Source organism: Mercenaria mercenaria, chromosome 3 (assembly GCF_021730395.1).
Source record: "Mercenaria mercenaria strain notata chromosome 3, MADL_Memer_1, whole genome shotgun sequence".
Classification (NCBI taxonomy): Eukaryota; Metazoa; Mollusca; class Bivalvia; order Venerida; family Veneridae; genus Mercenaria; species Mercenaria mercenaria.
In genome coordinates this window covers 82,727,841-82,755,694 of record NC_069363.1, presented here as the reverse complement: position 1 = coordinate 82,755,694, position 27,854 = coordinate 82,727,841, and the positions used below count along the sequence as shown (strand labels likewise).

The window sequence follows — 27,854 nt, the reverse complement described above, 5'->3', positions numbered from 1 at the left end:
GTAGTTGCATACAGTATTTTAGTAAAACAGATATTAAACACACAATCAAATCGGAAATGATCCGAAAACTCCATCTTTAAGTACTGCTACGCAAGACATGATAGCCCAGAGTCACTCCCCCAAATATATTGATTGCAGAGGATATACTCTTTGTACATTTCAACTACTATTGAAAATTCAAGGACAAATTATCCAAGTTGCATTAAGATTTTGTAGTCACCTACAACTACCCCAGTTTTGCAATGATTCTAAACAAAAATCCTCTACAGTTTCAGGGATTTTTTAGAATAGATTTGGGAGCTCGGAGTAAAGGGGGGAGTGAGGGGCAGGGTAAGTCATAACAACAAAATATTTAGGACATATGACGACTTTTCCAGCATTATATTAAGAAGAACCCCAATGCACCTCTGGACATTGTGTCGAGAATGGGCGAGCGAATGGATGGCTTAAGATTTTAATAAATATTCAGAAGGCGCACTCAAGTAAAATTCCGGTAAAAGTTGTTTGAAACTGGCTATGTGGTTAAGCAGGAGATGGTTTTTAAAGAAAATGTAAATGAATGCATAACTGACATCAAAAGATCCTTAAAAACTCATTATGAGTACTAGGTGCTCTGGTGAGCAAGAAAATTAATAACAACAACACAAAAAACTGACATAATGTTATTTCTATTTTTTCTAATATGGGTTATTTTCCAGAAATTCTTTGTTCATTTTATACTGTTCTATAATATCCATATACTGAAACTGTTCAGGGTTAGTGTGAAACGTCCGCACAAGTTTGTATCTCTCTCCGGCATCTCTTCCATAATATAATGTCATCTGTTTTACAAGATTGAGTGCTTCAGTCTTTCTCTGAAAACAAAAACCAACAATCCAGATTATATTTCTTTATTTGATCTCTTAATTGTTTCAGTACATTAGTTTATCTGTCAATCTTTATCTTCTCACATTAAATTCACAAACTGAAAAAAAATCAAAGTGGTAAAAAGTTCATAACAATAGCAATTAAATCAAGTTAGATGATATTCAATTCCTTAATTGGCACTCATGTGGATTCAATTTAATTTCCTATGGGTGCAGAAATCACCTTAATGAACACTTTATGTGTTTCAATTTTCTTTCACATATTTTAATGAGTATTTCAATCTTACAGTGAAACCGCTTCAAAAGACTTGTCTCTAAGGATTTGTGTCCGTTTCAACTTTTCACATTTCAATATGACAACTTCCCAGATGAAACGATGACTTTCTTTCTTTAAGGTAAGTTTGCACGTTTGATAAATTGAAAGTAATGGCATGAAGTTATCTACATAACACAGAATAAAGCCTGGAACCAGTATATGGCCTTACTAATTGACTTAAGCAGCCATATGCCTAATCAACTCATTTAAGCAGTCATATGATTTACAAACTTACAAAACAAAAAAACTGCATGCCTTACCAACTGACTTAAGCAGTCACATACCTTACCAACTGACTTAAGCAGTCAAATGCCTAACCAACTGACTTAAATAGCCTCATACCTAACCAACTGACTTAAACAGCCACATACCTTACCAACCAACTTAAATAGCCTCATATATCTTATGAACTGACTTAAGCAGCCATATATATTACCAACTGACTTAAATAGCCACATTCCTTACCAACTGATTTCAGCAGCCATATGCCTTACCAACTGATGTAAACAGCCACATACCATACCAACAGACTTAAGCAGCCATATGCCTTACCAACTGACTTTAATAGCCACATACCTTATTAAGTGACTTAAATAGCAACATAACTTACCAACCGACTTAAACAGCCACATACCTTACCAACTGACTTAAATAGCCTCATATATCTTATGAACTGACTTAAGCAGCCATATATATTACCAACTGACTTAAACAGCCACATACCTTACCAACTGACTTAAATAGCCTCATATATCTTATGAACTGACTTAAGCAGCCATATATATTACCAACTGACTTAAATAGCCACATACCTTACCAACTGACTTAAATAGCCTCATATATCTTATGAACTGACTTAAGCAGCCATATATATTACCAACTGACTTAAATAGCCACATACCTTACCAACTGACTTAAATAGCCTCATATATCTTATGAACTGACTTAAGCAGCCATATATATTACCAACTGACTTAAACAGCCACATACCTTACCAACTGACTTAAATAGCCTCATATATCTTATGAACTGACTTAAGCAGCCATATATATTACCAACTGACTTAAATAGCCACATAACTTACCAACCGACTTAAACAGCCACATACCTTACCAACTGACTTAAATAGCCTCATATATCTTATGAACTGACTTAAGCAGCTATATGCCTCACCAACTGACTTAAATAGCCACATACCTTACCAACTGACTTAAGCAGCCATATGCCTTAACAACTGACTTAAGCAGCCATATGCCTTACCAACTGACTTAAGCAGCCATATGCCTTACCAACTGAATTAAGCAGCCATAAACCTTACCAACTGACTTAGTTAAACAGCCACAAACCTTAAGCAGCCACATACCTTACCAACTACCTTAAACAGACATATACCTTAACAACTGACTGAAGCAGTCACATGCCTTACCAAGTGACTTAAATAGCAACATACCATACCAACAGACTTAAACAGCCACATATCTTACCAACCGACTTAAATAGCCTCATATATCTTATGAATTGACTGAAGCAGCCATATGCCTCACCAACTGACTTAAATAGCCACATAGCTTACCAACTGACTTAAGCAGCCATACGCCTTACCAACTGACGTAAACAGCCACATAGCTTACCAACTGACTTAAGCAGCCATATGCCTTACCAACTGACTTAAGCAGCCATATACCTTACCAACTGACTTAGTTAAACAGCCACAAACCTTACCAACTAACATAAACAACCATATCACTCAACAACTGACTAAAGCAGTCACATGCCTTACCAAGTGACTTAAATAGCAACATACCATACCAACAGACTTAAACAGCCACATATCTTACCAACCAACTTAAATAGCCTCATATATCTTATGAACTGACTGAAGCAGCCATATGTCTCACCAACTGACTTAAATAGCCACATAGCTTACCAACTGACTTAAGCAGCCATACGCCTTACCAACTGATGTAAACAGCCACATAGCTTAGCAACTGACTTAAGCAGCCATATGCCTTACCAACTGACTTAAATAGCCACATAGCTTACCAACTGACTTAAGCAGCCATATGCCTTACCAACTGACGTAAACAGCCACATAGCTTAGCAACTAACTTATGCAGCCATATGCCTTACCAACTGACTTAAACAGCCACATAGCTTACCAACTGACTTAAGCAGCCATATACCTTACCAACTGACATAGTTAAACAGCCACAAACCTTACCAACTAACATAAACAGCCATATCACTCAACAACTGACTAAAGCAGTCACATGCCTTACCAAGTGACTTAAATAGCAACATACCATACCAACAGACTTAAACAGCCACATATCTTACCAACCGACTAAAATAGCCTCATATATCTTATGAACTGACTAAAGCAGTCACATGCCTTACCAAGTGACTTAAATAGCTACATACCACACCAACAGACTTAAACAGCCACATATCTTACCAACTGACTTAAATAGCCTCATATATCTTATGAACTGACTGAAGCTGCCATATGCCTCACCAACTGACTTAAATAGCCACATAGCTTACCAACTGACTTAAGCAGCCATATGCCTTACCAACTGATGTAAACAGCCACATAGCTTAGCAACTGACTTAAGCAGCCATACGCCTTACCAACTGACTTAAATAGCCACATAGCTTACCAACTGACTTAAGCAGCCATATGCCTTACCAACTGACGTAAACAGCCACATGCCTTACCAACTAACTAAAGCAGCTACATGCATTATCAACTCATTTAAGCAGTACAAAGTTACTTACAAAGTCACATGCCTTACCAACTGACATCAGCCACAGCATGCCTTACTAACTGACTTTAGTCACATGCCTTACCAACTGACTACCATGCCTTACAAACTGACTTAAGAAGTCACATGCCTTACCAACTGATTTATGCAGGCATGTGCCTTATCAACTGACTAAGCAGCCACATACATTCTTAGCCTGCCCGCTTAGCTCAGTAGGGAGAGCCTCTACGGATCGCAGCATCATGAGTTTGATCCCCGGGCGGAGGTGTATGTTCTCTGTGATGATTTGATAAAAGACATTGTGTATGAAATTATTCGTCCTCCACCTCTGATTCATGTGGGGGAGTTGGCAGTTACATGCTGAGAACAGGTTTGTACTGGTACAGAATTCAGGAACACTGGTTAGATTAACTGCCCGCCGTTACATGACTGAAATACTGTTGAAAAACGGCGTTAAACCCAAAACAAACAAGCAAAACATACATTCTTAACTGACATAAGCAGTCACACGCTTTTAGTAGTCACAACACATCACCCCTTTAGCTGAAAACAGTTAGCAGTATATAAATTAAACATTTAGACTATTATATAACGGTATGTTCAACTTACGATCACTTTATCATCATACTCTCCTGCCATCAGAACAATTCCTGAAAGTAACAAAACCCAGATTAAACCATTTTATCTCTCCAAGTACTTTTAGGAGTAAACTGTTGCATATTTCTTAATGCACACATATGCAGTATTCAATATATATAAGTCACTGGAACTCATAAAATTAGAACACACCCTTTAGTCAAACTCACCATCAGGTTGCAACAAAATCCCTACATAATGTATATTATCATACCTCACTTTTGTCTACAATGATAAAATCCCATTACCCAAGAAAGAGATATTTTGACTATCAAAAACATTTTCAACCTCTCTGACACGTGACCAAGCGAAAGTAACTGTCAGGTCATGTGACCGCACTGATATTTTGAAATGAATGTCATATAAGGGCAATTAACTGCTTCAATTTTTAGCCAAATGATTGCCTCCCTTGTACACAAATAGTAGTGACGTCACTATTTAATGTGTACACAGGTGATTACTGCGCTAAAGATGAAACTGTTGAATTAAATGAATTAAAAACATTTTTTTATTTTTATTTAAATTTTGTTAGGTATAATAAAATAAATATCATATGGCAGCGTGTGTGACACTGATATTGTCAACCCTCGAAACAGAATATCACCACTCGGCTTTCGCCTCGGATGACATTCTGTCCTCGGGTTGACAATATCAATGTCACACACGCTGCCATATGATATTTATATATTGTTTAATGGCTCAAATTATCAATAACTCAAACAAATTTTGCCAGTCCCATTGAGTTTAAGCAAATGAAGTTTGAGTGTATGTAGAAAAAAGCTTTATTTCCCCTAAGTCATTAGTATAACCATGATATATAATGCATATTGTAGGCTCTACTTTACAAAACCAATTACAAGGTATTCCTTTATAACTTAAAACAGTCCAGGTCTGTCATTTTGACATAATTCTGGTGAGAACCTCCATTCAATTGTATAGTCATACCTTTATCATCTTTTAGCTCAGGAAAGTGTGCCACTGTTAGACATGGTGGTGCATTTTCTTTGACAAGCTGAAAAAAAAGAAAAGATTTTTATATTATTTGATTTGGGTTTTACTGCGCACCAACACAGAGCAGTTCATGTGATGCTAAACACAACTAAACATTTTGATTTCACACCTCATATATATTGAAATAAAATGTGTAATCAAAACTGTTACACCAGCTGGAATCACAGAGATACAGTGGATTCCGTTTATTTGCATACCCAATTTGTCAAAGCAAAATATGCGAATAACCGGGCTATTCGTTTATCCGAATATACGTACATGGCATCTGTTTCGGTATGCTTCGGCTGCTCTAGGAGCAATGGTTATTACTTTGAATCAATACGGCAACATTAATTGTGTCACTAATGGAGTGATTAATCATACCTGTGTATGTTTTAAACAAATAAAGCTGTAAACGACAATATTATTTATTTACCACTGACTGGAATTTACCCGCGAATCGTACAGATATCAAAACGCCATGCCAGTAATTTTCCATTCCACGAGCACGTGCGACCTATCGTAATGCCTAACTTACAACGCCGTTACTTTTGTTCATCGACACGTATACAAAAAACGCGCGTCACGCATTCATTTTTTTATTTTATCGCTTCAGATTTTCAACACAGATGAGAAGTAATATAGTTTGAATTCTATAACGATTTAAAAACGGTTTTAACAGAAATGTTGGCAAAATTCTATAAAAACGGTCGATTTTTCATAAAATTACTTGCAAAATTTCAAACAGCGCGATCCTAAATACTTATTACTTTCTAAAAGTAAGACGATACAAACTATGGGCATAAAATTCAGACTTTTGACCAGAAAGTACAAAAAACAGAATAGAAAAATCTTAAATAATGAAAAGGCAGCAGCAATTTAAAAATATGAAGTAAAACGATTTTTGCACAGATTTCTGTTACGCGACCTCGTGAACGTAAATAGAAATTGCAGTTAAAAAACAAAAATAATGTTGTTGCGTATTTTTAATAAGTTTTGAATGAATCTTTGTACATGTATTTTTTGACACGACACTTTATAATAAGATATTCTTCTCAAACCATTTTGTAATTTCCTTGAGGGCAAATAGGTCACAGGGGTAAAAAATCCGCTATTATAGTTTGACACATTTACCTGTCAGTTTGTACAGCATATTCGCTTTAACAAATTAAAAAGAAGCTTTTTTATTGATTGTTACAACACTAGATCTACTTCTCAGCACTTAAGTACCGAGGCAGTACGATCAAACAGTGATGTGCAACATGGCGCAAAAACATGACGTAATGCCACGAAAATCTCGGGGAAACTATACAGCTTTGATCTCCACTTCTAATGTCACGCAACAATTGTCACCTAGGCGACGTGAAACAGCTGATCGGCTAGAGTAATTCACAATTCACAGTAAATTTTCGGCATCTTTTGATCATTTATATCGCTGTTTGCGACCAAATTAGTGGACTTTTAGCCAAATGTTTTATGCAATTAAGCGGGACGGATTAAAAATTCAATGCAATTATACGAAAATCTTTAAAGGTAATTATATAGGGATCGATCGGTGCTTCAAGTTCGTATGCGAATATCCAGGATATGCAATTAACTGATATGCAATTAAGTGGAACGTACTGTACAGCAAAACAAATTGTTCAGACCCTATTACTCGCCTCTTACAACCAAGCAAGGGTAAGACAGTGGCTCCAGGTCTACTCATTACACAATCTGTTGTCCCCAGAAAGACATGGGATGAAAAACAATTACAACAGGTACAATGTTACCTCTCCTGAGCCAACACCACTTGGAAAATTGTTGAAGTTATTAGTAGGGCTGGGTACTGCCTTGAAAAAAATACCACGGTATACCACGTTTTTTTCCTAATTACCGCGGTATATACCACGGTATACCACCATATTTATCGTAAGACTTACAGCTATGGTAGTGGTCATAAAATTATTGAAAAACTCTCAGAAATACTTAATTTATTATGAGCAACAACGAAGACTAGTTACTTGACTAGAACTAAAGAAAAAAAATACACTGGAATATTAACTTGACTAATGACTAGTTAGATTAATGACCCTTAGTATTTTTTACTAGCGTGTATTCGTCGGAAGACGCCATATTGTCTATAGGGAAGCACTGGGTCACATGTATATAGGTCGCGCTTGTTTGAAGTTTGATTCGTGCACCCGTTTGATAAACCAGTAACGTTTATGAAGGCTTCATCAGATCGTTTTCAAACAAAAAATAATAAATTTCGACAACATTTTCCATACTATTTATTTCTTTTTTAATAAGTGCAAATACATACTGGGATATTTTAAACTATCATCATTTAAACAAGAAGTCGGGACTCGCCGAATTTACCAGACTCAAAGTAAAAACAAGTGCGCCCATGACGTCATCCATCTATACGGAATAATCTGGAGGTTTTCGAAGGTTTTGATTGGGGATCACGCGGTCGATCATACATGTTCGCATGTTCAATTGCACCATTGGGTGGTTATTTTTGGAAACTAATAATAGTAGCATGGATATTCCAGAGAATTAAATCGGAAAATCATGCATGGTGTCAGTTGCTGTTACGGAAGGCTACATAGACAATGTAAATTAAAAATAAACAAAAGAAGGGATAATGTTGATAAAATACCGGTATTCCCCGATGGTACCGCGGTATCGTACCACGGGAAGATGGTACCACGGTTACCGGTATACCGGTAATACCGCGCACCTCTAGTTATTAGTATAATAAGTTTTTCATGTAACAACAAAGAAAATACCTGGACTAAATTATCTGATCTTTGGTTCAAGCATAAGTTACCCCTTTTGTTGTCCTCATGTATATGGTATCTTAAGATTAAGGGCACCTTGTGAAATTAAATTTCGGAAGGAGCATACTGGTGAACAAAACAATAATTCTTATTTAAAGAAAAAATTTAAAATGCATACATTACAAACAAATTTTGTTAACTTTTAAATTAAAACATTGAAAACTAATTTCTAGTACAAAAACTGACAATGAATCTACCTGATACATAGCTAACGGAGTGAAGTAAACATCCTTCCCACTAAACTGACACAGGTAAAACTCATAACCATCCCCTTTTGGCAAGGTAAATATAAACTGAAATAGACACATTACATACACAGTCTAACTGATCATAACAGTGTATTTAGTGTAGAGCAATGGAACTGGTACTTGGCTCAATTTCAAGATGAATGATACTTTTAATGAAGCTAAGATTTCAGACACTTTCTCTGATAACTTTAAGTGATACTCACCATTTTTAAAAAAAAATCATTTTCAGGAAGCAGTCAGATTTGGAGCATGTACTAGTAAATTGCTTACCAATAGAAAGGGAACTATTGCTTGACATACTAAGAAGATACGAAGGACTGTCAAACACAATCTGTTTTCCTACAAGAGATAACTGCCTTCTCAGACTTTCAGTGCTTTGATTATCAAAAAACAAGTTTCAAGGGCCATAATTCCGAAGTGCCTTGGCCGATCTGGCTAGTTATCGAACCTGGCCAAGGACTTATTGGCAAACACATTTTGTTCAAGTCTGGTGAAGATCGGATGAGAAATGTTCAACTTAGAGTGCGGACAAGATTTGTGACAGACAGACACACAGACAGCAGTAAATCAATATGTCTCCCACACCACTGTGTGGTGGGAGACATAATTATGATATATCTGAAACTGATGATACAGTCAAAACTGAATAAAGCAGCCCAGCCAAGGAAGCAACATAATCTGGCTGCTTTAGGCAGGTGGCCGCTCTGGACAAGATGAAGTAAGAACAAAAAGTCAATTTTGAAAATTAGCTGACTGGCTGCTTAAATGGTTGTTTAAAACATGTGGTTACTAAGGCATGTTCAAATGCAAAGTTTAAAGCTTTTTGTTTAGAATCTTGCCTTAAGACAAACATTAGATGGAAACAGAGGGATCAAACTAGAAACTGCTGGTTCTTTCTTACTTCTATGGTTTTTGCTACTAGGTCAAAAAGGCACGATTTGCTACGGTTAACTTTATAACAGCTAAGTCTCCATGAAGTGCTTTTTAAATATCAAGTTCTCCTTCTTACACTGACAAGAGTGGTTGAGATCACTAACTTTGAATCACTTGCCCCTTTCTTACGTTATCAAGTGAAGGAGCCATCAAACTACCTTTTGTAAGGTTAGTGGTTCTACTAAACTTTAGCCTGCTAAATTTCTAAAATGGACTGGTCCATCATTCAATTTGGGCAATACCATTTATTATTCCAAGGGGCAATCACTGAAAATTTACTGACTGAATAGCGAACAGTGCTGACCATGATCAGCCTGCACTGGCATGCAGGCTGATCTTGGTTGGCACTGGTCACCAAGGCAAAACCACTTGCTGTAGCAGGCTAAAGGTTAAGATGCCCACCTTCCCTGAAATTATGCCTGAAGGTACCTGGGAATTTCTTTTGACCCTGAAAATTGACAAGTCAACCCATGACCTAAAGTCTGATTTAATACCCTTCCAAAAAAACCTACTTACATTGGGGTTTATCTGTGACTTGGATATCAATTCATCATAATGCTCTGTCTGAAAATCAAATGTTTTCATTCATATGTATTTACAAATTCAAAAAGACTATTTGAACATAAATGCCGAATTACAACAGGAATTACAACACTGGCTGAGTTGTTACATCTCCAGTGTTTATTATTGCTCCTTATTCTTTAAATATTGAAGTGGTATTCTATATCACTGATGTATATTGTCAAAAAAACTAACAAATCTTAAACACAGTTAAAGACGTACTTATATTTCCATGAACACAAGCTGAGACTGCCCACTGTTACATAACTGAAATACTGTTGTAAAAACAGTGTTTAACAAAACACTGCTTAGCACTTAAATTTGATTCATCATCTTTCACATTAAAGATATAACAAAAATTATATAGTGAACTGGTAACTTACTGGAAATACTGAGAATATACAGTCCTTTGCTATATGATATTCCTGCCATAACTGAAATAAAGTCATTTATAAATACTGTAAAATCATTACTAACTGATGCACTTCAGGGTTCCATCAATCTACCAAATTAAATATATTTTTATTTTATCTATTTTTTAGGGTGGGGAGAGGGGGTGGTGGGCGAGGTTGAAGTATAGAGGCCAAAGACATTTTATCTAACTTAATAAGAACTTTTTTTTTAAAAATTGTCAAGAGAGAAAATAGTTGCCATTCTAAAATTATCCTTCAGTTATTTGCCGAGTAACATGTTAAGAAAGCCAGAGTGGTATGTAGTCTAGTGGTTAAGGTGCCACCTGTTCAGCCCAGGGGTTTCAGGTTTGAGCCCCACTGAGGTCATGCCCAAATCATATTTTACTACACCAGAAAGGGTTTTTCTAGGAAGTCGAGAGTGATTAAAGAAAAGCTTCAAGCTTTCATCAGAATCAAGCTAAAATAAGTTATTATAAACTACATGTTATTATAAATAACAGGCAAAATATAAAATCAATCAAGCAGACTGTGAAATCTTTTTGGTTTCACTGAGGCATTTCGGAAGTAGCCACTACATTGTTCATAGACTGAATTACTACGTCAGAAAGTAGGCAACTGACAGGAACTTCATTATAGATAAACATAACAAATTTACCTGTGTGATTGCCTTAGCATCCAGATCCTTGATCAATTCTAACTTCATAATTTCATCTAAACTCTGTAAAAAAAATGAACATATAAAACAAATAACAAGAATTAAGCATGCCATTCTTCTTAAAGTTTAAAATATGATGACCACTGTAGATTGATTAATTTTCTTGTTGCATTTATTTCACGATCTGACAGTCATCAGAGATAATGGTGAAGACTAGAATTCATAATTCATAGTAGGTAATATTTTTGGTTATAAGAAAGCTATAGAAGTGTTTTAAATTAATATGTCCCCCTGTAGCAAAACTAAAACCATCATGAAGATTACATAATGTACAGCACTAGTGAATAAAATTTTAAGGTCCTACTTTTTAACACTGTAATCTTATACATGTTAAGGTAAAGGTTTCTGAACTACATGTAAAGTGTCGACCTACGATTCCACCTGGAATGAATCAAATAACTTATTTGCAGCTGAGCCCATGGTAGCTGTTATTTTCACAAACTCTGCATCGCAACTTGGCTATACTGCTGGCATTGGTATCAATTTTAGAAATCGCCCAGTATTTAATTCTACTCTGAATGTAAGTCTCAGCCAGGAAATGAAACTGTGTCGCCAGCACTGCGGTCCAATCAATTAACAACTGCTCCACTGACTACCATAGGGGTTCTAGGATAACAGGTTTTAACTTTTACAGTGCGAAACCATACTTCTTCAAACAGATATAAAACAAAGAAGCAAAAACAAATTTACCTTAGGTGGCCATGTCCTTGGACCGCTAAAGCCAGGTATATCTCGTTTAGGAGGTGGCTCTGTCCTCTGTGGTGGGGGCTCTTGCGGTGTGTCCTCTTTCTTTGGTTTTAATTTCTCTTTCATTTCTTGTAGTCTAGACTCATACTCCTCTGGATTTTCTCTACAGAAAACAGTTCATGCAATAACATTAGCATATTAAACTTCTACTGCTCAGACAGTAAACAAATTGACACCATGGAAAAACATTGATAACACTGTTGTGTTACATTTGACTACAAGACTATTTTGATAATTTGCTTGTTTTCCCTAAATGCAATAAATTTCATATCAGCAGAGAGTCTATTGTCAATGCTTTAAAGCTTTTTGTTCCCACGATTTCTTATCTTTATAACTGTATTTGATTAAGTGGTGTACAGCCATTCTTTTTTTTTTTTTTTACAGTTTTATTTTCAGTTACATAAGGCAGTCACTTAATCTCAAAATGTGCAATTATCACGTATGAATTTCCCAAACTGGAAGGTCAGGGTCTCTTCCAAATTTTCCGGATGAAAAGCCTTGATATAAACAAAAGTGTCTACTTGATGCAGTGAGCAAAATGACCAAATTTACAGGGCTGCTTTGCTGGAGAGAATCATGCGGTAGACACGAGACATGATATCTCAGCCAGTCACAATATTCTGACATTGTGCTGACTAGTCCTGGAACTATCCTGTTATAAATGCCAAGCACCAAACAAGGAAGCTTCTAGTACCATATTCCATGTCTTTGGTATGATGCAACCACGTAGCGAACCCATGGCCTTCTGCACTCAAAGCTTGTGCACTACCACTAGGCTACCAAGAATCTTTAACCTTTAGCCTGCTGGCGGCAAGTGATTCTGCCTTTGCGACCATTACAGACCACTGCACTGTTCGCTATTCAGTCAGTAAATTTTCAGTGGAGACCCTTCAAAAAATAAAAGGTATTGCCCAATTTGAATGATGGACCAGTCCATTTTAAAAATTTAGCAGCTAAAGGTTAAACAAAAAATGAAATCCTTCACATGCTACAAATATACAGAATAACACTTACTCTTGCATGTGTTTTAACTTCTGTTTATATTTTTCAAAGAAAGGATTGCTATCGATATCATCTGGTTTACTTGAGGTGGAAAACTGTTTGCTGTTCAGTGTAAGCATGCTGCAACATAGATATACAGTAAAAACAAGGAGCTGCGTTCAATAAACAATTGATGCCCCCAGTGGCATCCTTGTCGATAGATTTTGCACCTAAGTCCAAAACGAGGTCAAGGTCAAGGTCAAGGTCAAACTGAGGTCAGGTGATGTTTGAAGATGAGGAATGGTCACAGTTTACATCTGTATTAGTATCAATTCATTCTTGTAAGGGGTATTGATGCTAGACGAAATGGTCCAATTTGGTTAACCAAGAGATGGCCCATATAAAGCAACCTAAGTCCAAAATGAGGTCAAGGTCAAACTGAGGTCAGGTGATGTCTGAAGATGAGGAATGGTCACAGGTTACATCTGCATTAGTATCAAGTCATTCTAGTAAGGAGTATTGATGCTAGACGAAACGGTCCCATTTGGTTAACCTCGTACGGACGGACAAACGAACGGACGGACAGGACAATCACTATATGCCTCCTGCATCAGTAGATGCTGGGGGCATAAAAACAATATGGGATGGAAAATATTTGTTTAAGACCTTTAAAAACATGAAATAAGAGGAATGTATAATCTCATATCTTCCACTCATGAATATCAGTTCTTACATTTTCACTCATGGCTATGTCACTCGTAAAAATTTGTATGCAATCATGGTGTACACCTGAAAGATTCCTAGAGCTGAATACTTCATTTCCAATCTATTATCAAGACAACAATTAGCAATCCTATCATATTTTCTATCATATTTTCTTCAAAAGTCAATTTTTGCCTTTAAATAATCAATTGACCTTAAGCCAGCTGGTAGCAAGTGATTCTGCCTGTGTGACCAGTGCAGACCAAGATCAGCCTGCACATGCAGTCTGGTCATGGTCTGCACTGTTTGCTATTCAGTCAGTAATTTTTCAGTGAACACCCCTTCAAATAATAAATGGTACTGCCCAAATTGAATGATGGACCAGTCCATTTTAGAAATTTATCAGGCTAAAGATAATTTAAACAATTACATAAACATCATACAACAACTGATGAGAAACACAAGAGATGCCACAGGAATAGTGCATAGAAAAAGCCAGGTGTAATAGTTGTCTAAAACTATTTCTTTTCATGAGTGGAGATACATGTATTTCTATCTATCAACTCCTCTATATGGTATTACTAGGAGCTGCATGTTGGTGCAAGAAAAAAGTTTAAAGATAATTGAAAAGAGTTGTCGAAAGTGATAGAAGTATGTCATCAGGTGAGTTAAAAGGTTAAAAACACTGCTTCAGCTACCTAAAAAAATTTGTAGGAATGCAGGGCCTGCTTGAAGCTATTAAGATCAGGTTTCATACTGTTCAATACAACTACCTTATAAGAGTAAAATGCTTTTTTCCAATAATCATTGCAACTTAGAGCTTGAGTTGTCACAGAAAGAAAATAATTTAGGCTATTATAGCCTATATGGCATCTTTCCAGCTTTAATAGAAGAGAGTGACTCCAGGGGGCACTTTGGTAAAACCACAGTCATTCCACGTGCAAACTGGATAGCTCCTGCACGTGAAACAAGCTCCCTTGTGGAATTGGACACACAGTGGTGATTGGCAGGTGATTTGACCACTATCACTTGGCTAAGGAGGCACATAACTTTTTAAAATACATGATAATACCTTGTCCACCTTTTACCACACTGGCCATTGCAGGTGACAGCACTTGTGGCCGGGTATTTATGATGCAATATTTGTCTACTAAGCTGAGATGGAATTCGTCTCCAACATGACAAGCACACACGTAACAAATCAGCTTGAGGCATCATACTCGTGTCGTAGCGGTAGTTCATACATGCGGGTTTCTAGGTAACTGAAACAGAAAAATTATTAATTTCTAATTACTCTGAAGTCATTTAATTTTGTGTGCATATCATGTCACGGTTTTGGCAAAACCACTTTTTTCATTCGGACATTAATTTGTCAGTTTCAAATTTTAAAGAAATAAATGGTGTATCTGCTTGTTCATCAGACCAGATTTCTTATTTTCTGTTTTACGGGAGTGCCATCTCTACTTTTTGACAAAATCAAAATAATTATAAAGTCTATTTCAATTCTTTTATTTTCTTTTTACCTGTCGACTGTCTATCACTGCTACTGCCAAAAATAAAAGATTTACTGTATGGTAAAGGCATTTTGTTTAATCAAGGTCAGTAGATGCATGAACAAGAGCTGTCCATAAGACAGCATGCTCGACTTTTCTCAGTGCTTGACTCTGAATTAGAGTTTTGCCAGTAAAAACTTTATAAAACTTTAACCAAAAAATTCTAAGTTAAAGTGGGGCAAAACTCTGTCAAAATTCAAATCAGAGTTATGGGAATTGTTCCTCCTGGTGTAGACTTTGATAGTAAATAACTATCTTAAGTTTCAAGTCAAAAGCTTTGATAGTAACAGAGATATTTGACTATCAAAAACTTTAACCAAAAAATTCTAAGTTAAAAAGGGGCATAACTCTGTCAAAATAAAATCAGAGTTATGGGGATTGTTTCTCCTGGTGAAGACTTTGATAGTAAATAAATATTTTAAGTTTCAAGTCAAAAGCTTTGATAATAGCAGAGATATTTGACTTTATCAAAAACTTAAGTTAAAATGGAGCATAACTCTGTCAAAATTCAAACAGAGTTATGGGGATTGTTTATCCTGGTGTAGACTTTTGTAGTCAATAACTATTTTTAAGTTTCAAGTCAATAGCTTTGATAGTAACAGAGTAGTCCAAATAATTTGACATCAGAACTGATTCTTAGATATTTCCGTGATAGGCCAGAATCCCTCTTTTTACGTCAAAACCAGTAAAGACTTTTCTGTGGTGAAAATAGATTTAGGTAAAAAAAAACAATCAGGCAATATACTTATATACTTAAACAATGAAATAGTAAAACAAAATAAAACTGAATCATTTTATGGTTTAAACGTAACAGTAAAACATAATAATAAAACGTAAACACATATTACTATATGTTTCATTTGGCTACCTTGCTGCATTTACATGTCTGCCATTACACTCAGTACAGGTCGTTATCGATCCTGTGACACGAAGCAAAGCCATGTAAAATGTGTGTAAACTTTAGGATGCGTTGTTTAAAACAGTGACAAACTGGTGTTTTACTGTTTATTCACATAAACATCAATTAGATGGAAGGAAAAAATGGATATTCTTTCCAGGTATCTTAAAATTTCACTAATATTTTTGTTTTTTTAATTTAAACAGCGATTTAAAAATTGCCGCATAGAGTAGTCGCTGAAGGTTCACCACAGAAAAGGTCCTTCCTATTAAAGTTGTACGTGGAGGAGAGATATTGCAAAAATTATCACAATATCGTGACTCGCGTACAATTAGCTGGACTAGTAACAGAGATATTTGACTTTATCAAAAACTTTAACCATCAACAGCAATGCCGGGGCAAGTGCATTATAGCTCCACTTTTTCTCCAAAAAGTCGAGCTCACAATAGCAGTGCCTGACCAAAGGTCAGAGATTGGAATAGAAACGCGGCTTTGGATTGGTTGGTTGAAAAAAGTGTAGGGAAACACGTAAGAGTCAATGACACGTAAGCTGATTGGATAAAAATTGGACAATCATAAAATTTGTGTTAAAATCAAGCAATACAATGTTTTCTGTAAAATTTGGAATATTTTACAACTGTCTGGCTGAATGTTTGACTTTTCACTTCTCTCTTTAGAATAGTAGGTGTCAGTGGGCATTGTGCCTCTAAATGGGGTAGGTTTGTCTGGAGAAAAATTGTATCGCTAAGAAAAATGGACTGCATGGATAAGCCCATATAAAATTGCTATTTTTATCTGTCTTACTGAAAGAATCACATTTCAATGGTCATTTCTCAATTTTGGGGTATGTGACAGGGTCATTTCTTATAATGGAAGTCTATGGAAAAATAATCGGTATGACTGAATAGCAAAATCTAGTAGATTTCGCGAAATCTAATCAAATTAGCGAAATCTAGACAGAAAATGTAAACTAATGAATATTTTTAAAAATCCTTTTAAGCTTTTATTAAAAGTATAAATCTACATGTGCGTGTCAATTTTCAAAAAAAAATATTTATATTTAGGGTGGTTTTGAAGCGAAAAACGTATACGGGTCTAGTACATGCGCGGAAATCTCAAGTGCCAGGTAAAATCAAGACATAAAATTTAAAGTGATGAATTTTCTTTTTAAATCATTTTAGGCTTTTATTAAGAATATATTTCTAAGTTTGCATGTCAATTTTTAAGAAAAAATATTTATATATAAGGTGGTTTTGAAACGAAAAACGTATACGGGTGTTGATTTCGCCACATTCTATATACGCAGAAATTTCAAATGACAGGCAAAAGCAAGACATAAAATTCAAAGTGATGATTTTTTAAAAAAATCCTTTAAATCTTTTATTCAGAATATATTTCTGCGTGTAATTAGAAACGAAAAATATATACAGGTGATGATTTTGCCAGATGGTCAGTGACATGCAAAATCAAGTCATAAAATTTAAAGTGATGGATTTTCTTTTTAAATCATGTTAGGCTTTTATTAAGAATATATTTCTAAGTTTGCATGTCAATTTTCAAGAAAAAATATTTATATTTAGGGTGGTTTTGAAGCGAAAAACACAATTATACGGGCCTAGATTTCGCCCGATTCTACATGCGCTGAAATCTCAAGTGACAGGTCATAAAATTTAAAGTGATGGATATTTTTTGAAAATCCTTCTAAGCTTTTATCAAGAATATATTTCTATGTGCACATGTCAATTTTCAGGAAAAAATATTTATATATAGTATGATTAATAAACGAAAAACTTATACGGATGTTGATTTCGCCAGAATTTATATGCGCTGAAATCTCAACTGAGAGGCAAAATCAACTCTTTAAATTTTAAGGAATGAAATTTCAGTCGTGTAATTTAAATATTATTAAAAATATCGCAGTTATAGTTGTGACCGATTTTAAAAGTCTATGAGTGTATAATCAGTACTGTACTACACTAATATTTAAACATCACTTGGATTTGAAATTAAGATTTTATCATGACGAAAATAATCCCAGATGTATCTAAATAATGCGATTGTGTTTTACGCTCGTTCCAACAATTTTCACTGAACTGTAATCCGTTGATATACAGAGACTATAATTTTCTACAAAAAAATGATTTCTGTAAGTTAAATATTTTCAACACAATATACACAAGAACTAATCTTACCTCACAGAAGATACAACGGTCGGCACATACAGTTGATTAGTTAATCAAATTAAATTTAATCCAATTAGTTAAGCGGGGGTAAACGATAATTTAATTAAAGATGGCTTTCTCACATGTTTATAGAGGTGCGAAATGCAGCAGGTAATCATTCGGTCAAAATTGTGCCGATTTATATCATCCGACAATTATTAGTTTATTATGTAACAAACAGTAATTATTTAGATTTGCAAATTATTTTTCATTAACACATTTTCCATATGAAAACGTCTTTCTAAGAATTAAATTGAAGTTATATGTTTAGGATATGGCCCATTTTCTTAATGTCATTCATATATGCATTCTTTCTCCAATCATTGGCGAATACAATCTCTTTCAGGTATTAAAAAATTTAGCTGATGATTGATAAATATGAAACGTGCAAACATAATTATATTCTCAATAACGGCTCAACATGATTTTAATAAATAACACAAACTTTTAATTTTACGAGTTGATTTTTTTTCTTTCGCGCAGAATAGGACGAAATCAACGTACACTCGCATAGGATATTCTTTTCAAAACCTTGCTAAATATAAATATTTTTTCTTGAAAACTGACATGCACACGTAGAAATGTATTCTTAATAAAAGCTTAAAAGGATTTTAAAAAGTATTCATCACTTTAGATTTTATGTCTTGATTTTGCCTGTCACTTGAGATTTCTTCGCATATAAAATCTGGTGAAATCAACACCCGTATACGTTTTTCGCTTCAAAACCACCCTAAATATAAATATTTTTTCTTGAAAATTGACAAGCAAATGTATATTTTTATTCCTGATAAAAGCTTAATAGGATTTTAAAAATTATTCATTACTTTAAATTTTATGACTTGCATGATTTTGCATGTCACTGACCATCTGGCAAAATCAACATCCGTATATATTTTTCGTTTCTAATTAATACTTAGTATAAATAATTTTTCTTGAAAATTGACATGCACACGTAGAAATATATTCTTAATAAAAGCTTAAAAGGATTTTAAAAGTATTGATCACTTTAGATTTTATGTCTTGATTTTGCCTGTCATTTGAGATTTCTTCGCATATAAAATCTGGCGAAATCAACACCCGTATACGTTTTCGTTTTAAAACCAAACTTTATATAAATATTTTTTCTTGAAAATTGACATGCACACGTAGAAATATATTCTGAATAAAAGCTTTAAAGGATTTTTTTAAAAAATCATCACTTTAAATTTTATGTCTTGATTTTACTTGTCACTTGAAATTTTTGCGCATGTAGAATCTAACGAAATCAACACCCATATGTATAAATATTTTTTTCTTGAAAACTGACATGCAAACTAAGAAATATATTCTTAATAAAAGCCTAAAATGATTTAAAAAGAAAATTTATCACTTTAAATTTTATGTCTTGATTTTACCTGGCACTTGAGATTTCCGCGCATGTAGAATTGGGCAAAATCTAGACCCGTATACGTTTTTCGCTTCAAAACCACCCTAAATATAAATATTTTTTCTTGAAAATTGACATGGCAAAATTGACATGCAAACGTAGATTTATACTTTTAACAAAAGGTTAAAAGGATTTTTAAAAATATTCATTAGTTTACATTTTATGTCTAGATTTCGCTAATTTGATTAGATTTCGCTATTCAGTCATACCCAAAAATAATTGCAGTGCCTGACCATTTAAGGACGGATTACACCAAACCGGAAGTGACTACTCAGTGTTACATGTGAAGTAGTCCAAAATGTAGTTCCATGCTATGGATGAAATCTGGTATAATGAGTGACATGAGGAGGTGACAGTTAAATTTTTGGCTTATGTTTATTGCTTATAGTACCCGTCTGTACTTTTTCCATGGAAAGCTTGGAAAAACAGCTTGGAAAAAAACCATGGAGTATTCGGACTCTTATTTTGAAAGATTTTGACCAAAGAAAAAAAATCAGGGAATAAAACCTCGGAAACCTTGGCGAAATAACCTCGTAAAATGCACATGCATGGAAACCTTGGAGTATTCGGACAACTTCCGTGGTACTTAACCGTGGATATTTTCCGCAGCAAAAAACCTTGGATTTTTTCCATGGATAGAAACCTCGGAAACCTTGGAGTATTCGGACAACTTCTGTGGTTTTAAACCTTGAATATTTTCCGTGGTAATAAACCTCGGAAACCTTGGAGTATTCGGACCAAATCCGTGGTACAAAACCTTGGATATTTTCCATGGTACAAAACCTCGGATATTTTCCATGGTAAAAAGGCCCGGAACTCTTGCAGTTCTCCGTGTTTTTTTTCCGTGGTCCATAAACAAAAAACCACGGAAATCCTTGTAAAATATCCAAGGTTCTAAAAACTGAGAAGCATATAAAATGTTCTCAGTTTAAAAAAACCACGGAAACCTTGGAAAATTTCCCAGGTTGAAATTTTCTTTGAATTTTTGAGTAGAGAAGTCTGAAAATTAATTTGAATTTAAATTCACATACCCAGGGGAACATGCAGTTGAAAATCGGCATGGAATTCTTTGAAAATTCATTGGAAATCATTGCAGTAAAGTTCAAGGAATTTCTAAGCATTCTTTGCAAAAGTTCGGAAAGGTTTGATGGAAAACCATTGGAAAACATTGCTGTTATTGACACAAATTTCCAGTGAATTCCTATAAATTCCATTGAGATTTGTTATGAAAATCCAAACAATTTCAAAGAAATGCAACCTAGAAAAAGATTGAAAATCTCTGGCATTTCTGAATTAGGCCTGGCACTGAGGAAAAGTGGAAAGAAAAAAAAAAGAAATATTATTACAAAATTATTTTAATAAAATATTGAGACAAGTCTGGGTTTCAAAAACACAAAAAGTATAAAATTCAAAGGGGAATAACACATCTGCCAGCAGCTTTTACATCTGTGGTTAAGAAAAATAAAAATTTACTTAGCTTAAACTTGAAAATTAAACTAAAAGATATATTAAATATCAAAATAATTTGATAGAAATTTTTTGGAGTATCATAGGCTCAATACAAGGTGGCATCAGAATGTCTCTTTGCTTTTCCAAAACCATCACCAGTGTCAGGAACTTCATTCCAGCCATTTCTGAAAATGATATAACATAATTATAGAAACAAATTATATTAGTAATTGCGATTAAAATATAATTTTAGGTAATACAGTATTTGTAACCTAGTATAGTAGTATGTGAAATGACAACTCTAAAGCCAGTTTTAATTTGTAGTTACCATTTAAACATTCTACATGTATCAAAACCATTTATTTATTTATTTATTGGACACTGAAAAGAAAATATTGAGAGCACTGCCTGTGGGTACTATCCCTCATCTGTGTAAGTGCTTGACCATACAATAATGCAAGTTTATTTTTTAATCAGACAAGCTTAAAAAGAAATTTTAGAATTTAGAACTGACAAAAAAAATAATGTTATAAAATGTTGGTGTAATGATCAACCTGTTAGTGTGATGTTAATACCAACAAAATAATAATTTATCAACCTTTTATAGTAATTGTATAGTATAAGACAGTTTGCAAATTTTAACTTACAAATTATAGTTGAAAATATTCTGTAATTTATGCTTGATCCTTGATGGAATTTCTGTCTGTGATCTCATATCATCCTGTAGCATAGCCCACTGAAGCCATCTGATTTCTCTGACTACATCAATTCATACATGGGCATACTTCAAATAACTAGATATGCACACTCTTTCATCTGAAAATGTTTAGTCAGAGGTTCAAAGTGATTTTACTAACATATTTGTACTTATTACAAGTAATTAATTATTGAAAACTGCAACAATTAAGAATGCATAAACTGTTTTCTCAGAAGCAGTATAAATTATCATTCAGTCATATACCTGAAAAAGTTACCTGTAACCAGGTGAAAGTTCAATTTACTAAGATGAATAAAGTTCCTGCCTCAGTCTGTTTATTCTAGACCTGTGACATATAGCTTTAAAACTTAAATTTTACATTAGAAAGTTTGATGTTCTTACCTGATATCTCTCTAAAACCGTTTGCCTCCAACAACATGAACAAAGAACTTCCTGTTTACATTCAAATTTTTGTATTCATGAGCCATTTTCTTTGGTACAATATAGTTACTGAAGGGGATATATAGAATGTTCTTAAAATATATAAGTATACAGTTCATGGGGAAATTTGACCATTTATTTGCTCACAGCATTTGCAAAGATCACATTAAAAAAAAAAAAATAAAAAAAAAAAAAACCAAGCAGAAATATTGGGATTATTTTTTGGGGTACAGGTGTAAAATGGCTTCAGAAGCCTGTATTTTCATTGGTCCTTATCTTGATCAGATAAGCTGTATCTCTGTGTGTTAACACATTTGTATACATTGAACAGCAGTATATTAATTGGCTGTAAAAGCAAGATAATTAATCACTGCCAATCATCAAAAGAATAGACTTATTCAGTTATGATGATGTAACATTATATTAAAAGCATAATATCATTTACAATTTGTTGTACTTATGACATGTCTTTTAATGCCTATTATCAGGTGCTGTTGTTTGAGGTGTTCAATAACCAAAAAATAAATAGCTTCAATATAAATAGGACCTTAATAATTTTCAATGATATATCTTGTTACATTAATTATAAATAAAATGATAGAATTCTAATTTACATCCTTTTAATACACAAAATGTAAACATTGACATAAATTTTAATTAGTTAGATTTCTTGTTTCATTTCAGTTAATTTGAATACCGAAGTATAATCCAAACAAATCTTGAGATTTTCAAAATGAATGAATTCTTTGCTGCAATTTAATATTATTTTAAGTGGTCTTTGTTTACAGATTGTCTCTCTAAACTGGTTAAATAATTCATTGATAATGGTCTGACTGAGAAAAAAATTATGGTCTTTTCAGACAGGTTTTGTAAAGTGGTCTTTGTTTGCAGGTGGTCTTTTAACACAGGTTTTGACTGTATTCACAATTTCCATAATTGTGAAAATTGAGGGCTGGCTTAAATAATAATTATGTATGAATATATGCATGTGCAAATAATGCATTATAAATGAGAATATATAGAACAGGATTTTCATATTCACAAAATTTCAATCTTGAAAGGGTATCTGATTTTACAGTATTTGAATGAATATTCTTTTGAATGAATAGCTGCATAAATATTGCACTCCATGGTTCAAATATGTCTAAAATATCTAGCTAAAATTCTAGCTATCAGTGTGGACTTAGTCTAAATTTTACACGGAAACATTCCGTGCCCTTTTTCCGTGCCAAATTTTGACTAAGTCGAAATTCTTTACGCTAAAATTTTCCTAAGTGTGAGTTTCCGTGCTTAATTTTTTCTAAGTGTTAGAATTTCTTCATCTTAAATTTTCTAAGTGTCAGATTCCAAGGTTTTTTCCCAAGCTTTTTCAGTTTTCCGTGGAGTTTTGATGGCATTGCCAAGGATTTTTTCCGAGAATAGTAAGAAAATGCACGGAAAATAGCAACCATGGCAAAAATCCATGTAAATCTTACATGAAAACCTTGAAATTCCATGGAAGTTTTATTACTTTCCATGGTTTTTTCAACAAGACCACGGAATAAGTACAGACGGGTATTGAGAATAGATCTAGACCATTTTCATTGTAAATTTCTTGGAATAAGTTTTATTCTTTGCGAAAAATGTCTACCTACGCGTAACTGCTAAACAGCTGTTTTCATGGGGGCATTTTTAGAGGGTGATGTTTCTCAGAACAGATTATTTTTCTTATATTCAACATAACATGTCAATATTTTTCTATTTTTGATAAGAAGACATGTTATACTAAATGACCATATATGGTTTTCATATCATTGAAATGCTCTAAAGTGCTGAAAATGAGGTCTGAATGTTTTGTTATTAATATGAAATAAATAAGGACTTGAATTGGTAGAGTGTAACCTTTAAGGACGGATTACACCAAACCGGAAGTGACTACTCAGTGTTACATGTGAAGTAGTCCAAAATGTAGTTCCATGCTATGGATGAAATCTGGTATAATGAGTGACATGAGGAGGTGACAGTTAAATTTTTGGCTTATGTTTATTGCTTATAGTATTGAGAATAGATCTAGACCATTTTCATTGTAAATTTCTTGGAATAAGTTTTAGTCTTTGCGAAAAATGTCTACCTACGCGTAACTGCTAAACAGCTGTTTTCATGGGGCATTTTTAGAGGGTGATGTTTCTCAGAACAGATTATTTTTCTTATATTCAACATAACATGTCAAATTTTTTCTATTTTTGATAAGAAGACATGTTATACTAAATGACCATATATGGTTTTCATATCATTGAAATGCTCTAAAGTGCTGAAAATGAGGTCTGAATGTTTTGTACGTGTACGTGAATATATGTCAAAGTAAACCTATATACCGTTCAACTTGGGAATATGTTCTATACCTTCACCGGTTTTGTTGTTGTTGTTCTCCCATAATTCTACCGGACCTGCTGCCGTGCTTGCGCAATAAATAATTTTCAGGACGACATTTGATAAAATAAAATTTCTTATGAACGATCGGGCGCCGCATTATTAAAACAAATTATTCTATCCAGTTGAAAATTCGCGGTATCAATAGAAATCGGTGTTATTCGGGTTTTTTCATGAAACGAGTTTATGGATGGTTCAAGCGGCCCGCTTTTTGTTTCCAATAATGAATTATGATGTAAGCTACATTACTGCACTGTTTGAATAACAAAACCATTGTTTATTTATTTCTTTGAATGTAGAAAAGCCAATAATTTCAAAAATGTCAATGTAAAACGAATATAGACACGCTGTCCTAACAAAATTTATTTATATACATAATTTTATCTCACATTTATGTCACAAGTCACTGTGGTCCAGTGGTTTGCGGAATGTTTTCCATGCGCGAGGTCCGAGTTCGAATCTCGTAATGTGCTTGAATTTTTTTTTTTTTTAGCTTCCAATGTTCTGTCTGTAAATTTTGAACAAAATATTCGAAGGCATGGAAAAGCATATATCGATATTGCTTATCTCCCCTCCCTTCCACAATCTTTCACATACATTGCAACTACTTTCTAAAAGTCAATTCACTGACTAGAGTTTTAGTAAAATTACACTTGGAAAAAAATGTTGGCTATAAACTTGAGAGACTCACTACGATCACTATCAAGCTAAGAAATTAACCTTAATCATATTCAAAAAAAGGTCCCAGACTGTTAGCAGTTAGGTAAATTAAATTGAAGTTCGACCAAGAGTGTTTGTGTTATATATAAAATTCTGGTCAAGAACTTTTTACAATGAATTTGAAATAAGAATTTCACAAGTAAATGGTTGTTTGTCATTCTCACATACACGAGTTTTACCATAGCTGTATTAGTGGAACACAATTTGTCCTAAAAGAGTGTCATTTGACAATAATGGCATTTAAAAGAATTAAAATAGTCCGTGTTTATGATAGCAGGATTATGTAAGTTCCGGTATCTATATTACAAAAGAATATCAGAACAAGATGATATTGAATGTGATGTTACGCAGGCATAATGTGTAAATTGTTGTGTTTTACTTTTTGGATTGTTTTGTCGTTTTTAGAAACTATTTGTTTGTAACAAATGAACTGAAAAGAATATGTGCATTTCCGGATTCAGAAATTTGTATTAGAGAAACAAATTGATAGCAAATGCATGATCGTTGTAAACAGAAACAAAATTGGTAATATTATGTATAAATAAATGACTTGCATCTGTATATAATAAAATATTTATCCAAAACTACTGAGGAAGAGTGTGTTTTATGCATGCTCACTGACAACACATAAAGGCCTGATATTGGGTCACTTTTGAATGACTGTTGCACCATATATAATACTATGAGGAAAATTTGGTAAATGACAAAGTGTTCGAATTTATCAATATTCGTACAGCCCCCATTCTACATACCCCTTTCCGGCGCTCACTTCGTGTGAGTTAAAATTTGCTTACTAGATATAAATTTGAATTATGTAAAGTTTTCAGCAAAAGCATTATTTTGATACCAATAAATGATAACAATTTGCAAAAATAAAAAAGTGACAGGTCAAAAATTCCCCATTCTCTGTCCGGGTTTATGCAACAGTTTCATTTTTGTCGTGTTGAGCGACATGTGAAGTTTCCACTTTTCTCTATTTTATCATCAGTACAACTTAATGGTGCATTTTGGGACTAGATTCTGTGCACCCAAATATCACTATTATCTTTAACTCATGAACACTATTTTCCATTGTCTGTCTAGTCTTGATACATTTGAAGAAATGATTAGATCTATGTTCATTTAAACAAAACTTTTTAAAACATTCCCCCTTCTTATTTTTATAACAATAGCAAAACCATCAGGCTTTCTGTCAAAACTGAAAGCCAAACAGAAAATATCAGAAAGAACAATTTAATGCAGAAAAAAAGAAAGAATCCGTATCACTATCACTAGGTTTTCCCGTCAGATAGGCAGCGCCTAATTTCATATTATGAAATAAATAAGGACTTGAATTGGTAGAGTGTAACCAAAAAGGGACGCAGTTTACTCGCGAAAATACATTACAAACTCTCTTCTCTTTCATAATAAAATACCCCAAAACATGAGTATGACTTGTAATCAAAGATTACTTAATATTTTCAATAAAATTTATCAAATATATCAAAAAAATCGATTGTAAAAGCGTGAAAATTAAAGTAAAATCTCTTAACGATTTCCCGGAGCCGGCGAAGGTCGAACAAAATCGTAAAAGTAAATAAAACATTTTATTAATAACCATTGAATGACAGAAATATTGAAGGTATTTTGGTAGCTGTTCTTCTTTCACCTTCTTCGTATGTAAATCTTTATTGTTTAATTTTGTCAGCTTGGTTTTTACGACATACATCGATCTGGATTGCGATAGTAAACAAACTGAATCAATATTTTACCATCTGTTGCTTTAAGTCATTTTCTTGCTGATTTACGCCCTAATATGGATTGATTTCCGTTTAAAGCAGATAAATATACATCGTAGAAGTTCTGTGTCAACTGAGTTTCAAACTATCCATTGAAAAATGCAACAGTGGTAAGATCAGATATCTGTCTAATGACAGTAATGTTGAGTAAGTTCTTTGACTTATAAATCAGATTGAAGGGATGTACAATTACTTCACTCCTGGTACAGCTGTTTTACTGATTTGTTTGTATGTGAGCTTATTTATAGTCGCCACCAGTAACGCATATATGTGACTCCTCAAGAAAACAGTAACGTTAGTGGGAGGATAGTGCAAGATACAGAATTTAAGACACTCGATATTCGCTAAGTTTCCCTTTTACTTTATGATTATCCTGCTAGGTTTAAAGCACCAATACACAAGAAGGAGTAGGGCTCGAACTCACGACATGGTTTCATAATCAGTCACCTACATCTCAATAACCAGTCTAAATAAACATTATGTAGAATTGTCTTGCTGATCGAATTATAGTAATTAATACACATGTAGTTTGCTAGTTTTATGCCATAAAATATTGTCAATTA

The 27,854-nt window shown here is 33.9% G+C and overlaps 2 protein-coding genes across 6 annotated transcripts in view; one reads left to right on the top strand and one right to left on the bottom strand.

The window, feature by feature from the left end:
• Positions 1-652: 652 nt before the first annotated feature.
• LOC128555748 (ATP synthase mitochondrial F1 complex assembly factor 1-like) lies at positions 653-27,155 on the bottom strand. Of its 4 annotated transcripts, none has more exons than XM_053539086.1 (11): positions 27,035-27,155; positions 14,771-14,960; positions 13,030-13,137; positions 11,959-12,118; positions 11,209-11,271; positions 10,524-10,574; positions 10,096-10,143; positions 8,596-8,691; positions 5,529-5,595; positions 4,557-4,597; positions 653-854 (listed from the first exon to the last, which is right to left on the bottom strand). In XM_053539086.1, the coding sequence occupies exons 2-11, from the start codon at positions 14,938-14,940 to the stop codon at positions 678-680; spliced, it is 981 nt and encodes a 326-aa protein (XP_053395061.1). In that variant the 5' UTR covers positions 14,941-14,960; positions 27,035-27,155; the 3' UTR covers positions 653-677. The 4 variants fall into 4 exon arrangements, with proteins under 4 accessions (XP_053395061.1, XP_053395063.1, XP_053395060.1 ...); XM_053539088.1 differs by having other exon boundaries at positions 27,046-27,076; XM_053539085.1 differs by lacking the exon at positions 27,035-27,155 and adding an exon at positions 24,766-25,100.
• An 83-nt stretch (positions 27,156-27,238) lies between these two features.
• The window catches only part of LOC128555747 (neurogenic locus notch homolog protein 1-like), a 39,462-nt gene continuing 38,846 nt past the window's right edge, over positions 27,239-27,854 (top strand). For both annotated transcript variants that reach the window (XM_053539084.1, XM_053539083.1), the window contains exon 1: positions 27,239-27,401. The gene's annotated coding sequence lies outside the window, so the exon portion shown is untranslated. The remainder of the gene's footprint in view (positions 27,402-27,854) is intronic.

What these genes read in the sequence shown, in the direction of transcription:
- LOC128555748 (XM_053539086.1), bottom strand. Translation starts at nt 14,940, where the DNA reads ATGAACTACCGCTACGACACGAGTATGATGCCTCAAGCTGATTTGTTA. An exon ending in ATGCTAAGGCAATCACACAG is followed by an intron (nt 10,575 to 11,208) that starts GTAAATTTGTTA and finishes ACTTTATTTCAG; the next exon opens with TTATGGCAGGAATATCATAT. An exon ending in AGTCACAGATAAACCCCAAT is followed by an intron (nt 8,692 to 10,095) that starts GTAAGTAGGTTT and finishes TGTCTATTTCAG; the next exon opens with TTTATATTTACCTTGCCAAA.